The sequence below is a fragment of the Pseudopipra pipra genome, chromosome 15 (assembly GCF_036250125.1).
Source record: "Pseudopipra pipra isolate bDixPip1 chromosome 15, bDixPip1.hap1, whole genome shotgun sequence".
Lineage (NCBI taxonomy): Eukaryota > Metazoa > Chordata > Aves > Passeriformes > Pipridae > Pseudopipra > Pseudopipra pipra.
Window position 1 is genome coordinate 5034072 of NC_087563.1, and position 14180 is coordinate 5048251.

Here is a 14180-nt window from a genome sequence, read left to right on the forward strand (position 1 = left end):
GTCACAGCTTACCAGCACCTCCACAAACAGACCAGCTGTTCAAACAGCTCTCTGTGAGCTTGCTCTCTGCTATTATGGGAAGCACGGGCCATTTTGATAATCAAATTCAACCTGCTCATGGATTTTTCAGAAGTATTAAGAAATCCGAGATTGAGAACTTCAGCCGCCGAATTACAAAATAGGTCACAACCAGCAGTATTCCAGCTGACTCTCTGTGCAAAGCTGAGTCATTGGCTTCATCCTAGAGAGAGATCTGATGTCTACCTTTGTACAGATGCCTCGTACACCCCGCTATCTCCAGCAACAGATTCATCAGACACTGCTGCTGACACACACGCCACCTTCAGTGCTGTCCCTCCAGCTGTATTTATACCTGTCAGAAAAGCACAGAGGAAAACCAAAAGTGGGTGTTAATGAAAATGAACTCTCTGAATAAGCAGCAGCTTTTTTTCTTCTCCTCCCCTTGAATTGCATTTTTTCCTCCCACCCAAGTACTGTTAAGCAACAGGCACATTTCTGAAGACAAGAGAGGGCACGGGTGGGGTGGGCTGAGCTCAGAAGCAACCATGGAGTGAGTGCACTGGGAACATGCTCGACTGCCCTGGAGAACAGAAAGCCTCAGGAAAACATGAGGAACAGCCTGTGTGGTGGAGGTGAGAGCAGGGCTTCATCACATGTCAATGAACCATGGGTCCTGCAGCAGTGTACCCATGGGTTGAGGTGACACAGAGGTTGTGCTGCGTGTGTTCCAGTGAACTTATTTATAAGTTCCAATGAACTTATAAATATGAACCAATAAAACAAGTCACTCTTAGGCAGACAGCAGACCTTCTGGTTCAGCCACCCAGAGAGCAGCAGCTGGGCAAAAGCTGCTGACCAAGCTCTAGCCTAGTATGGATTTTGGGGAGAGGCATATTCTGCCTGAAGAGCTTATGCCAAGTTTAGCTTCAAGGAGGGGGAACAGCAAAAAAACCCATCCCATGACTACCCCTAAACCCAAAAGGTTAGTGTACACAGGACAGAAGGCAGGTCCACAAAGACCAGGTTAATTAGCTGAACATGGAGAGAAAGAGATATTCAAAGATTTAAAAGAGCAGCCACGGGCAGGAACGCAGGGAAAAGGAGATGGGTAACAGAAACCAAGGAAGGTGAAGCAAAGAGTTTTGCACAGAGGTGTTATCTCATGTAAATTCCTTTGTGCTACAAAACTGCCCTGGAAACTTCTGTAAATTCTGCATCTTTTCTTGAACATTTCTGCAGAGAAGTTTTGGCCAAGAGTCTGGAGAACTCCATCTACCAACGTGGGTAAGGAATGCTGGGCCATACCCAGCTCCTAGATGTCCCTCACTTGTCAGGGCTGTGGGAGACCTGCTCCCAGAGTGAGGAGGTGCCATGTGTGTCACCCCAGGAGCAGCTGTGACCCCACAGCAGCAGTGCAATGCACTCCTCTCCAAGGGGCTTTTTCAGCAGTGGTCCCTCTTTCCTGTAGGCTTAGGAAAGCGCTTGCCCCCAGACCAATATATGGTTTCCATCACTTGTTTTTTCTTTATTAAAAGACAAGTTTGAGTTTTGATTGGTCTTTTGGGTTTTGAGTTTGGGTTTTGGGGGTGGCTTTTTGTGTTGTTGGGGTTTGGGGTTTTTTTCACAGTCTCGCAAAGCCACTCAAAGAATTAAAACCAGCTTTGAATAAACTGGTGGAAAAAGTGTGCAAGCTCAACACAGGGTTATGGAATACCATTAGGACTTGTTCTACAGCCAACAGTAGAGGGTGCTACAGGTAACACCAATCCATTGAGACACCTGTGTCATTTGGGCCCGTTTATCCATGGATTTTCTGATACTACCATCAAATGGAATTTTTCATCTTGGTATTCCCATAGAACTATCACAGAAATAAAATGTCCAGACCTTTTCCCCATAGGGCAATCCACATAAATAGAAGTTAGCATCTGTAACACAGTAATTAAAACAAGTGGATCCATTTGATAGTGGCATTCACAGTTTAATCCATCCTCCCTCCTGCCCTGTGCAAGGGCCTGGTCCCTGCTGTGCTCTGGATCACAGGCTGTGCTGGAGGTGCGTGGGCAGGGGCAAAACTGTGGTGCTTCTTTCCTCAATGCTGCTTTGCACCTCCTAGTCCATGGTTTTAATATGAAAATAACTTCTAGATCAGGTTGTTTGAGTTCTACACACCACTCTCAGAAATGCTGCTCTGGGAACCCCTTTGCATGAGGTTTCCTTACTGGGAAAGGCATCACAGGCTGGCCTCCACACACCCAACCTCTTTTTCTCCTTCAGTTACCACTGCCATCTAGTCCTTTCAACCCAAAAAGCCTCATTTTTTACCACTTCTCCTGAGCACCTCGAGGCCAAGGGAGGTGAATACAGAGGGTGCATAGACCTCAGCAAGGAAGTCAGTCTCTGTACAGTGGAGTGTTAATTAAGAGGAATACTTCCCTGAAAAGGATTCATCATGCAGCCATCCTTTTCCTTCCTGTTTTTGCAAAGGACTTGGAAGCTCAGCCCTGCAAGTCTTAAGCTCTTTCATGCAGCTAATTAATATAAAATTTGGATTTTCAGTTTTTAGCCTTAGGTCTGTGAAGAGGTATCACTCTAATAAGAAAGTTTATGGAAGAGTTCAGACCTGACTCAACTCTCTTCCATATTTCCAAGCAGGCAGATAACACTACCTGTGGTTTTCCACCTTTTTTCCCTCCCACTCATATCAAGAATTTAAAAAGTTTGCTCTTCTCTTCCTGCCATTTTCCCTTCCTTGGGCTCTCCTGGAGACCCCATGACAAAGCTTTGAAGAGCCATGTCATGCACTTTCCTCACATCCACACCATCTAATCAGAGAATGCAGGACTCTGCCAGATCCCAGGTTTTCCTAAATTGCACAGTTTTTCTTCAGGTGAGAAAGGAAACCTTATTTCAGTCCCAAAGGCAGCAGAGGTTCTGTTCTAACAGAAAGACAAAGCAAATCCCTCAGATATATACTGCTGAGCTCTGCTTACAGAACACGTGAGCGTGCTTTGCCCAGGACTGACCACCCCAGATCCAGCCACTTCATTTCCAGTGTTACAGTGAACCACCACCTCCCCCCTCCAAAATGCCTGAGGAGTAAAACCTCATCTCGTTATTGCCCTGAAATAAACTACTTATGGTGATTATTTTGTCTGCTGACTGGCTAACAGCAGTAATCACTTAATCTGCTTAACACCTGAGCTTTCACTTTAACAGCCTTGGCAAATCTTGAAGAGCTAAAAAGGTTAAAACTAATCAGTGCCCAGTTCTAATAAGAATAATTAGTGTTTCCTACTCAAATGCATAATACCTCTTGCTTTTAGGAAAATGGTAGCTCAAAGGGGAAGATTTGCACTCGTGTCTTTTATTGTGTTTTAAATAATGTCAACCTCCTTAATGCAGAAGGCAGTGATAACATGGTGCTAGTTCCCTTTATTCGCACAGGCTGTTCTATAATCCCATGAAAACAGAAACAAACTGCACTGCTGGTTCATAGGACTATAGCTTGCAAGTTTATATTGTCTTTAAAGCTCTTTCTCGCTGCAGCTACAAATCCAGTCCTTTCACTCACTGGATTTTACCCAACTACAGCCAAATGGGCTTCAGACAGGCCCCAGCACCGTGCCCTGACTGTGTCTCCTGCTTTCCATCCACCATTCTAAAAAAGGATGAGCCCTCCCCACCCACCAACAAGCCATATGCATATATGAGAACATCCACTATCTCTAAATGTCTTATTTTATCACACTCACAATCTACACACGTTTTTGTTGCTAAGAGACCACCCGCCTCAAAACATCAGAATTCAAGCACAGCCTTGACATGTCTGCTCAGCTGAAATTAATAAATTCATTGCCACTGATTTACTGGGAACCAGGGCAAGATCTTATGCATTCCAAAGTGGAAGGGAAGGATTATTACTATAATTTCTTAACTATTAAGCTAAATGGCTTTCCCAGCCCTCCTCAAAAGCTTGGTCAAAAAGTTTGTGTCAATATGGCATTATGTGTCTCCCAGACCCAAAACACTAGATGACATTCTGAATAGTTTAGTGCCAAATTAAACCAGGAATCCCACCACAACCATTTATATTTGCACATCAAATCCCTGTGAGTTGTGTACATGTGTGTGTAAGTAGAATAAAAACACACCTAAATACAGTCTTTTGAAAGACTCATCAGATCAGCAGCACTTTTTGTGTACAAATTAAAATACCAACCCTTCCTCCCAAACAAGACAGAACTCACAGCTGAAAACACTTTTCAACATAAAGATATCAAGATGACAGAGAGCTTCTGAAACACTTGCTTCTCAGGGCTTTATGAACTACATTAAAAATAAATGCATGCAGTGCATACCTTGACCTAGATGTTTATCTCCTGCTCTAGGCTCTTCCAGTCTACAGTTGCCACTCCCAGTGTTTAGGGTAAGTTCTGAGAGATTTGTACTTATCTCTGCATCATCAAAATCCATATGGCTTGAAAAGGCATCACCAGCTAGGAGTGGGTCTATCACCAGTGGAGAGCAAGGTGGAGAGGGAGAAGAGAGAGATGACCTTGGAGACAGTGATGTCATGGATTTTGGAGTACCAGACAAGGATCTCAGAGCCTGAACGCGACTCGTGGTATCTGCTTTTTGAGTTTTTGCTACTTCATTTTCATGAATAGTGGTGATACAGCCTGATGGTCTAAACCCAGTGGCTCCTTCCAAGAGCAAGTCAAGCTTGTTCTGATATTCTGAGTCCAACTGCTCCAACTGCTCCAGGTGCTCGTAGTAGAGATCAGTGAAACTGGCTGAGGTGGATGAATCTTGGCTGGAGGTGGCAAGAGATCCTCTGCTAGATGCAAGAGACCCAGGGCTGCTGCTCGAGGAGAGGGAAAGCATGCTGGTGGAGAGACTGGGGGAAACAAGTCAGAAAACCATTACACTGTAATTTCTCCTGAAAACACTGCAATGTCATCAAGCCCACAGGTTTTGCTTTGTTAGCTCAGGCCATATGCATTAGTCCCCACAGCAATCCAGAACCCCAGTCTACGCAGCAGGAACATTGGGTCACTTCTCAATAAAAACAGTGTCATTCATACACATTTTTCTGCTCACCATATCAAACCCATAAGAGTCCTTGTTTAGCCAAAACAACTCTAACGAACAGTTTCAAATCAGTTAAAATTAGTGACACCATCCTCCTCCCGCATCCGTCTGGAAAACATCTTTGGTGCCTGTTAATCTCCAAAGCACAAAAACCAGCCAGGCCCATGCAAGAAGATGAAGTTATTGCAATGAACTGTCTGACCATTTGGAAATTTTTTCTTCCATTTGCCTCAATTTTGGATCTGCAGCCAAAAGACAATATCACAGCTGCCTGGAACTGGCCCTCAGAGATCACAGCAGCCAGCAGCTCCCAGAAAACTGGCAGGATTTACCTACGTGAAAGACTGCTACATGGAATACAGGGCCAAAAGAGCAAGGGAAAGAGTTGGGGCTGGGCTGTGAAATCAGTTCACACACATTATTCATCCCTAGAGTTCTAGGTTCAGAACATAACTGACAGCAAAATTAATTTTAAGCAGGTGCCGAACAGAAGTTTGTTCAGATGAGAAAGCCCAGACACCACGGCACAGTTTTCTGCTCAGAAGACCAACAAATACTCCAGTAGTGACTACAACATGTACCATCTCTAGAAATTCCATTCAAACCAACACTCCTGCTCTGGATATTAAAGACCCTGCTCACTACTGACCCTCACTTCAGATAGGGATTAGCTACTGAAAAATCACTGCATATGTATAAGTGGCTTAAGTTGCCCCACTGAAAAGCAGTGACATGTTAATAAGCCTAATAAATCCTTATTTATTATTTATGGGGTAAAAGCTGGAAGCTACATTTGTATAATTATGTCCATGACCTTATGAGAGAAAAGGCAAGTATGCTGTATTTTGTATAATTTTGGCACAAGATGTCTTCTGCATTTGTATGACAGATGTGTACTGCATCACATTTGGTCAAAAAAGCTTCTGAGTGAAATATAATTGAAACATGAGAGATGGTTTTGCATATTGGCAATATATGTAGATCTGTCAAGGTCTAATAAATTTACAGCTTTTCAGTGTATTTCACTATGAAAAGGGAGGGGGTTTTAGTTAATCTTTTCCCTATCAAAAAACTGTGCTTGACTTCCTTTTGTGCATAGCTTTGAATGCCAGACATTTTGCATTATGGGGTTAATAACAAACACTTATTCTTCTGAAGGAGCATGCCAAGAACACTGGGCACATGGTTAGGAAGAAATTAGTTTCACATGCTTCTTGGTCACCTCAAAAGATCCCTAATCAGCTAGGTGAAATGAAAATAGGATGCATTTCCACTGCATAAAAGCCTCACAGATTGCTACTCTCCATGGTGGCTTATTTACATGTCAGTCTTGCACTATGACATGTGCAGTCTTTCCAGTCTTTTCGGTGTCATCTTCACAAAATCAAACAGAATCCAAGTGGAGCAGAAGCTACAAACAGAGCAAATTCAGTACACACTGATAGGAAAAACCTCAAACAAAAAATCCATCGAACTTTCTTGAAAAGAGAACAATAAAAACACAGTTTTAGCAAAATGATGATTTGACCTTACTGCCTGCAATTTGTCTGGAAACAGTAATCCTGTGCTTTTCCAAAAATACAGCCTGAACTACCAGGCCCACATTCTGACTGCAGAAACCTTATGGATCACAACAGATTCAGGGATCTCTCAATACATTGTCTGCACTTAAAGCAACAGCACATTTGGAAATAATTTAGAGAAATACAGTCATGACATTCATACATGTAGCTGCATTACTAAGATCCACTTCACTTGCTGTATGTGTGTTAAGCTGTCTTTACCATACTTCATTAATATAATACTTCAGGAATTCAACCTGTAGTGAAAAAATCTCAGCTATCCTTGGTCACCTAAATGTTACATGTCTGAAGCAGAAGGGACTGTGCAAACTCCTGCTGTCAGGCAGAGGCAGTTATTCAGGTTATTCAGTCCAGTGAAAAGCATCCATCTAAACTGACGTACGATCCTCGAGGCTTCTCTTTCCACTGCCTACACAGGGCTCTTAGGTCACTACTGAAAGGCCTTGCAGCCCTCTCAGCTGGGAGATGAAATTGTTAGCAGAGAAAGGCAGTTAAAGCACCTACAGCTTCTGGAAAAGGTCACCTACCTTTTCAGCTGGGTGTGCAACATTGCAACTAATCGTGTTGTTTCTTCCAGCTCCCGGACAAGCTGATTTCTTTTGCTACTCAACTTCAATCTAAGAGAAGACAGAAGAAAAAGATGACCTAAAGCAGCATTTACTATTTAAAATGCAGATTAAAGATAAAATCCACTTTTTTTTTTTCCTGTGAAATCCTACAAAAGTTAATAAGAATACACAGTATAACAGAGGACAGAATTTGGTCGAGAGGTGTAAACGTTTACCAACTTCAAAAACTCTTACAATGTGGAACTCAATCCTGAAAACATTCACAACAGGGGAAAATAATTACAGCTAGCACCATAAAAGTTAATGTTTCTAGGATCAGGGCTCAAAAGAGTCAAGCAAATTTTACTCACTATTCATTATTGCATTCCTATAGTTACTGTGCTGATAAATGTATAAATGCCTTCATTTCCTTTCACTAAGGTCTGTGGATGACTAAGGGTTACATGATTTAGTTATTAACCATCTCATTACAGCTCTACATGAATTATTGACTTTAGCAACATCTCAGCTTTATTTCACACCTGAACTGGTTTGAGACAAAGCACTTGGATGCTCACACCCTAACTTAACAGGTCTCTGGACACAAAATCCTTCCCCAGAAATATGCTATTTCTTTGGCACACTAGAACATCACCATATTCCTAAAAATCCCAAATGAAAGGGTTCATCTTAAGACCAAAAAGATTCGTCAAACCACTGATATTTCAGGCTGGTAAAAGTCTTGCAGCTGAGATGTCTATATTTTTTCCAGCATGATAAAACCATGAAAAGACTATATAAAAAACTGGTGTCATTTGGACACTGACCATGTAGAAGAAATGAAAATACAGAGCCACAGAGTGAATGCAATGTGCCTATTCCATACATATTCAAGAGACTGTAGCTACCAGAAACATTGTTGTAGCCACCCACGTTAATACATCCAGGTTGTAAAACACCTGTAGGCAATGCCTAATGCAGTATTCATCCTCACTGTACATCCCCATGAGATCTTCCCCTGCAACACAAGTAAAATTAGGGAGCATAGCCGGCATTTTTTTCAGCTAGTTTAGATTCACAGGATATTCCGTGCAAGTCCCACAGCCCTGTCAAATACCAGATCCTACAGGACTCACATACGAGGATGCTGAGAACAAACAACAAATTTTAAAAATTTAAAATTCCATCTGCTGACATTTACCAAGCCTCAGACTGCACAGCAAGTGTAGAAGCTGCTGTGAGGTGCTGGCTGCATACAGAAACGTTACACTGCACTAGCACCACACTGGGTTATTTTGAGCATTTCTCACATTCCTATAAAGGATCCATCGTAGGAACAACAACCTTTTGCCCGCTGGGGGAGTAAGACTTGCAGGTGGGTTGTCTGGGAGATGATTTCAGAAGCCTCCTAAGAGGAGTGTCCTGGGAATCCGAGGGCACACTGCTCTGAGCAGTCAGCCAGGGGATGCTGCCGCCTGCCCCTGGGTACCTCTCGCCCAACAAGGCACACTCTGTCCTGTGCCCACTCACCTACCTCTCAGTCAGAGCTTTGCTCTGAGTGTCTCTGGCAGCCTGAAGGTCTTCTTCCAGGCGCCTCCTCTCCATCTCCAGTCTCTCCACCTCCCCTCGAGTCCACTGTCTGGGGTTAATAAACCGCAGTTCTTTCAAGAGCTCCTCCTTCTCATTAATCAGTATCAGACGGTCCCGCTCGGAGTCCAGCACGCCAGGCCAGGCCTCACTGTCAAGCTTAGCCAGTTGGATTTTCAGGTTTGCTATTCTGGAGAAAAAAAAAACCAACACAACAAAGCAGTTATTCCTAGAGCAGCTGATCTCCTGCTCCAGACACACAAAGGTGCACCACAACCAACCACATCTTCCACTGCCCTGAGGAAGAATCTCAGCCCAGGGACAACCACCCTTGGGTCCCCATTACCAAAATGCTGTCAAAGTGACAACAACCCCTGGCATGTGGACATGAAGAATGGGGTTTTAACTCAGGTTTGTTCCCAACAGAAAACTAAGTCTCTAGCTAATCTGTAGTGTCCACCAGAACAAAAATTCTGGATCTCAGAAAAAGCTATCGGATACATTCTAGGTGCTCCATATGCCTTACAGCCAATGACCTCACAGTAGTTCATGTGGAGAGTATCATGTGGCAAATATCTGATCTTTAATCAGCTTTATGGAAAAGAACTGTATACTCCCCATATATGATTCAGATAAAGATCAGTGGTTACTCAAATTTTAGGAATTCTTTTTTGTCTTTACAATGAGGAAGTTAATCATGTCTCCATGCTGCTACTGGAAGCATTCACCTGTTGACTCAACAATAAACATTTTAGACACATTAAAGAGCTACACTACTTCTGGGGCACCCTGCACCTGCAAATGTGAGGAGTCAGAGAGGCAATAAAACACTACCTAAATCCAGAGCTTCCAGCTTGCACCCAATTTTAAGTCTATTTTCACTAGAGGTATCATTCCAGATTTCAGTTTAAAGTCTGAATCACCAGTCCTTCAGCACCACACCACATGAGCTCAGGCAGGAAGATGATGACTAAAAGCAAGAGCAATACAGATCTAGAATTTAGCAAGAGCTTTGACTGACAGCACAGCTTGTGGCAGGCAAGGAAGCTGCCTCCTTTGCACTCACTGACCTACAACTCTCCATGACCTGACAGGGTGATCATGGCAGTTTGGTGAGAAATCATAGTACAGATAAAGCTGAATAAGAATTACCAGGGACTCGCATTTCTGGAACTTGCACAATCAAAAACATCAAGTGGAAAGCAGGGAATGGGAAGGGCAGAATGGGTTGGGGCACAAAAATTAGAAAAGCTTAGAAGGCAAACAAGAAGAAAAAGTATTTTGCAATGTAAGGCAAGATACTTGCAAAAATAATTCACCTCACTGAAGACCAGAGAGTTAAGGCATATGTGCCCCTTCATGTGATTAACTCAGGTTAATCTCTCACTTGGATTTAGTAAACACATAAGAAATGGAAGTGAACTGTGTGTGTAAAACGAACATCCAACATTCATCTCCCTTTGAAAAGGGCTTTGTGGTCTAGTGACAGAATTACTGGACTTAAATTGGGCACAATAAACAGCTGCAGCCACTAATCTTGGTTCACCTCTTTCTAGAATTTGGTTTATGCTACAGAAGTGCAGGACGGTGCTGCTTCCCCCAGCAAACCAGCACACGTGCAGGCACAGAGCAAGTTCAGTGCCAACCAGCAAAATCAAAGTGTGTGGGGTAAGCAATAAGATGCAGATCTGGGCAGCAGCAGCTACATGGCTCCTGAATGGCCTTGAAGAATAAAGCTTTGTCTTCCAAGCTCCAGAGGCCAAGAGGAACTTGAGCCCCGAGAGAGCCTGTGAAGGATTAGGCTCACACACACCGACCTGCCTCCACTGTCACAGGAGACACAGCAGAGATCACCTTTCTGAAGAGAAGCCTCACTTTCTGTAAACCCATTTCCCACAGCAGGTTGCTCACTCTAATTAAAGTTCCATAATTGATAGATATTCAGCTCAACTATTTTTAGGTCTTCTTAAGAGCTGTTTTGTTTTTGAGTGCCTGATTAAGTGCAATACTGTGCTCCAACGAAGAATTAACAGTGGCATTAATTCATAATCCAAGAATTCCTCTGTGCATTTTGAAGGGATATGAGTCTAAGAGGATTGGCTGGCATTAATCTGATCTCTTTTGGCATACATTTGCATGGATATGGCTTTTCCACGGGAATTTGTTCTCTATGCATTTCCGAGTTTAACAGCTTTGTTAAACTAACCTCAGGTTTTACCTTTGGTAAATGATCATTCTTTTTGCCCTTCTCAGTTAAAAGGAGATTTATGTATTCTATTTTTTCCAATAAAGCAGCACCATTACAAAAGGAAGACCTTGCAGGCACTTGGCTGAACACACCAGAACTCGCTGCCTGAGTCTGAACTGCATCACTGCTGAGCCAGGCTGGGTTTGCTATGCTGGGCTCAGGTCACATCATCTTTCTGAATGGCCACCAGCTTGCAAGACTGAAGAAATACTGACCAGGAAGGTCAAGTTTTATTTCACTGTTTTCTCTTTACCTAGAAAAGGCAGTTAGATGATTTATTCATTGTCATATCAAGTCTGTTTTTTTTTTCTTTACCAGGAAAAGTTAGTACTGTCTATTATTATGCAACACAGGCACAACACATAAAATTTTTAGTCTCTTTGGAGAGTGTTCAGAACACATGCATCTCCACTGAGTGGACATTAAGATGTATATCTACAACCAGTAATTAGCAATCCTATCTGACATCAGCCTCTGTTTCTCTCTGTGTCCTTTTCTGGCAGGTTTTACATTATCTGCTTTAGGGCTTTCCTGCTTTAGTGGTGGGTAAGGGAACAGGCAGAATTGTGTCCTGACAGATCTGGTGTACTGAAGGTCAGCAAATTATCACCTACATCTCTGCCTTTAGTCTGGTCCACCAACAATGGTGTAAACACAGCCTGCCACAGTCAAAAACAAATCTAGTAGTTCTAAACTAATTAATATGGGATCATCTTGATTTCAAGCCTTCAGTTTTACCTTTCCAGAAAATGCAGAGCTAATAAGGCACATGTATTTCCACCATTTGGTTCCTTCATAGTACATGTGTGGGCAAAGCATTTACTCTTCTTTGAGTTTTTGAAACATTTTAATGCTGCTGTGGGGACAGGAAACACTTCTAACATCACAAGGAAGAATTTTCACAGGAACAGAAGGTTCCTTGTGAGTCACTATATCCATAGTATTGTTCCAGCTTTAAAGCAGTCAAGGTATTTGTTTCTGCAGCTCCCACTAAACATTCTGCCAAACCCACAGTGCTCTGATAGCTGGAGAACTTTGCATTTTAGCATCAATCATTCATATCCATTCAGATCCATCTTTCCTCATAATAATATTTTTTAAACTCTGAGAAAAATCTATAGATAATCTAAGACAGATATGGGGAATGGGTATCAAATATTCTCTAATTGCAAGATGTGCATATGCCCTTCATCATTACTTAAATGAACTACTGCACTGCCTTTATATAAAGTTCTGACTCTTTTTAAAGAGCATATTGATTATGTTCTCACGTTTGCCATTATTCCCTTGCCCCTCCTTGGAAAAGATACAGGCTAAAGTAAGAGCATTCATCTTACCACTGAAGAGGTAAGATCAGTGTGAATTAAATTGCAGTCTTCAGCAAAGCTTAAAAGTAAAAAGCACTCTTAACACAGAAAAATTAACCACTGCATCTGAAGGAATAATATTTTTCATGTTGTTTTAAAACGTCACTGCATGATTTCAATGTCAAGGTAGTTTGGCAAATCTTGGACTGCTAAAACAAATAGTTCTGATGAAACTGCTTCACGTAAGAAAAAAAGTGTGAGTTTGTGTCAGAAGCAGCTGAGCACTCACAGCCTTTGACAACTGCCACAGACAGATCAGATTTTATGCCACTGAGAAACATGGCCTATTGGCCGTGCCAATATACCAAAATGAGAACATTATGAGTAATCTCAGCCTTAAAGCTCTTATTTCTAATTAGAGGCTGGAAAAAAATCCTTCTCTTTGCATATATCCCAGTACAGAGTGTACCAAGCATCTGAACTTTGTTATTCTGGAATTGCAAAGTCCCTCTAGAGCAGTTAAAAGTGAAAAAGTCACCACCACCAATGGTTACATCACTGTAAGGACTAGGCCAGCCAAAGTCTAAATAATAATGCTTGGTGGTTTCTCATTTAACTACACAGTTGTGTTAGCTATTATCTATCAAAAAAGTAAATCCTGGAAACCTTTTGCTTAAATTGGCCTGTTAAGTAGATAGAATTTTTTTTTAATCTATTCTCCATTCATCTCAGACCAGAGGGCAAGGGTGAAAACTTACGTTCTTACAGATAAGCTCTGGAATTGCAGCCATTGACAATATTTTGATATGTTAGGTGTTAACACAATATACCTTTCTCTTTATCATCCTTCAAGCCATGCAAACATTCATTTCATTTTGAATAAGGTAAGGAGATGCCTTGCAGTACAGTCTCCTTATTAGGAATGGGGAAGCACTGGCAACAGGTAGCAAAACCACTTATGTCCCCATAGGTGTGGCCAGACTGAATTCTTCATGTATTAGTCACGTCTTAGTAATTTCTAGGATGGTTATTTATTTCTTGAAAGATAATGCTGGCCCGAAAAGCCTATTGTCTCACTGGCTCAAAAATTACCATATTTATTTAGCAGTACTGCTGGGTTTCAATCTGGTGGCACCTTTTCTAGTGAAATATCCTCAGAATAAGCTGTGTGACAGCCAAAAGGTCCAAAGAATTACCTTCTCTTTGCTTCTTCATACTGCAGGCGTAATCTCACTTTCTCAGCCAACTGGTTATTGCTGCTGGTAATAAACTGAGACACAAAATATATCATCAGCAACTTAGTAACCACTCCTCTTTTGCTCTTTTGTTTTTTTCTGTTGAAACCAATGAGGTTACAAGTGACACTTTCTCTTCTCAAACTCATTTCCTAGTTAAATCCATCACAGAATAGGAACACGCTGCCTTTGATTACATTTTTTCATGATTTCTTCAAATACTTGAAACCCCACAAGATTAAGAGGCTCTTTTTGGCCTAGTTTATCAGAAAAAAAGTACCACATCTATCTTAGGGTTCTATTTCCATGCACACACAAATACCTTTGCAATCTTTTTTTCTAAAATGCTGTTTGCACCCTTGGTTTGGGATGACATCTTGCTTTGGCTCTAAAGTCTTAAAGACAAGGTACACTCCATCATGCCCAAACCTGCAGATCTTCAGTAACATGCATGGCCCTGACTGAAAGTGGCTGCAAATGTGTAAGTAAAGGTTCACAGGAGAGGCTCTGTGCTATCCTGTGAGAAATAAGATGCACCCACAGCACTGATCAAGGCT

The 14180-nt window shown here is 42.0% G+C and overlaps 1 protein-coding gene across 1 annotated transcript in view; it reads right to left on the bottom strand.

Moving 5' to 3' along the window:
- WWC1 (WW and C2 domain containing 1) overlaps positions 1-14180 on the bottom strand; it is a 67369-nt gene that overhangs the window by 11554 nt on the left and 41635 nt on the right. The window contains exons 8-12 of the mRNA XM_064671579.1: positions 13585-13658; positions 8781-9023; positions 7226-7315; positions 4383-4921; positions 265-373 (exon numbers count right to left, since the gene is read on the bottom strand). Coding sequence (XP_064527649.1) covers positions 265-373; positions 4383-4921; positions 7226-7315; positions 8781-9023; positions 13585-13658 — 1055 coding nt within the window. The remainder of the gene's footprint in view (positions 1-264; positions 374-4382; positions 4922-7225; positions 7316-8780; positions 9024-13584; positions 13659-14180) is intronic.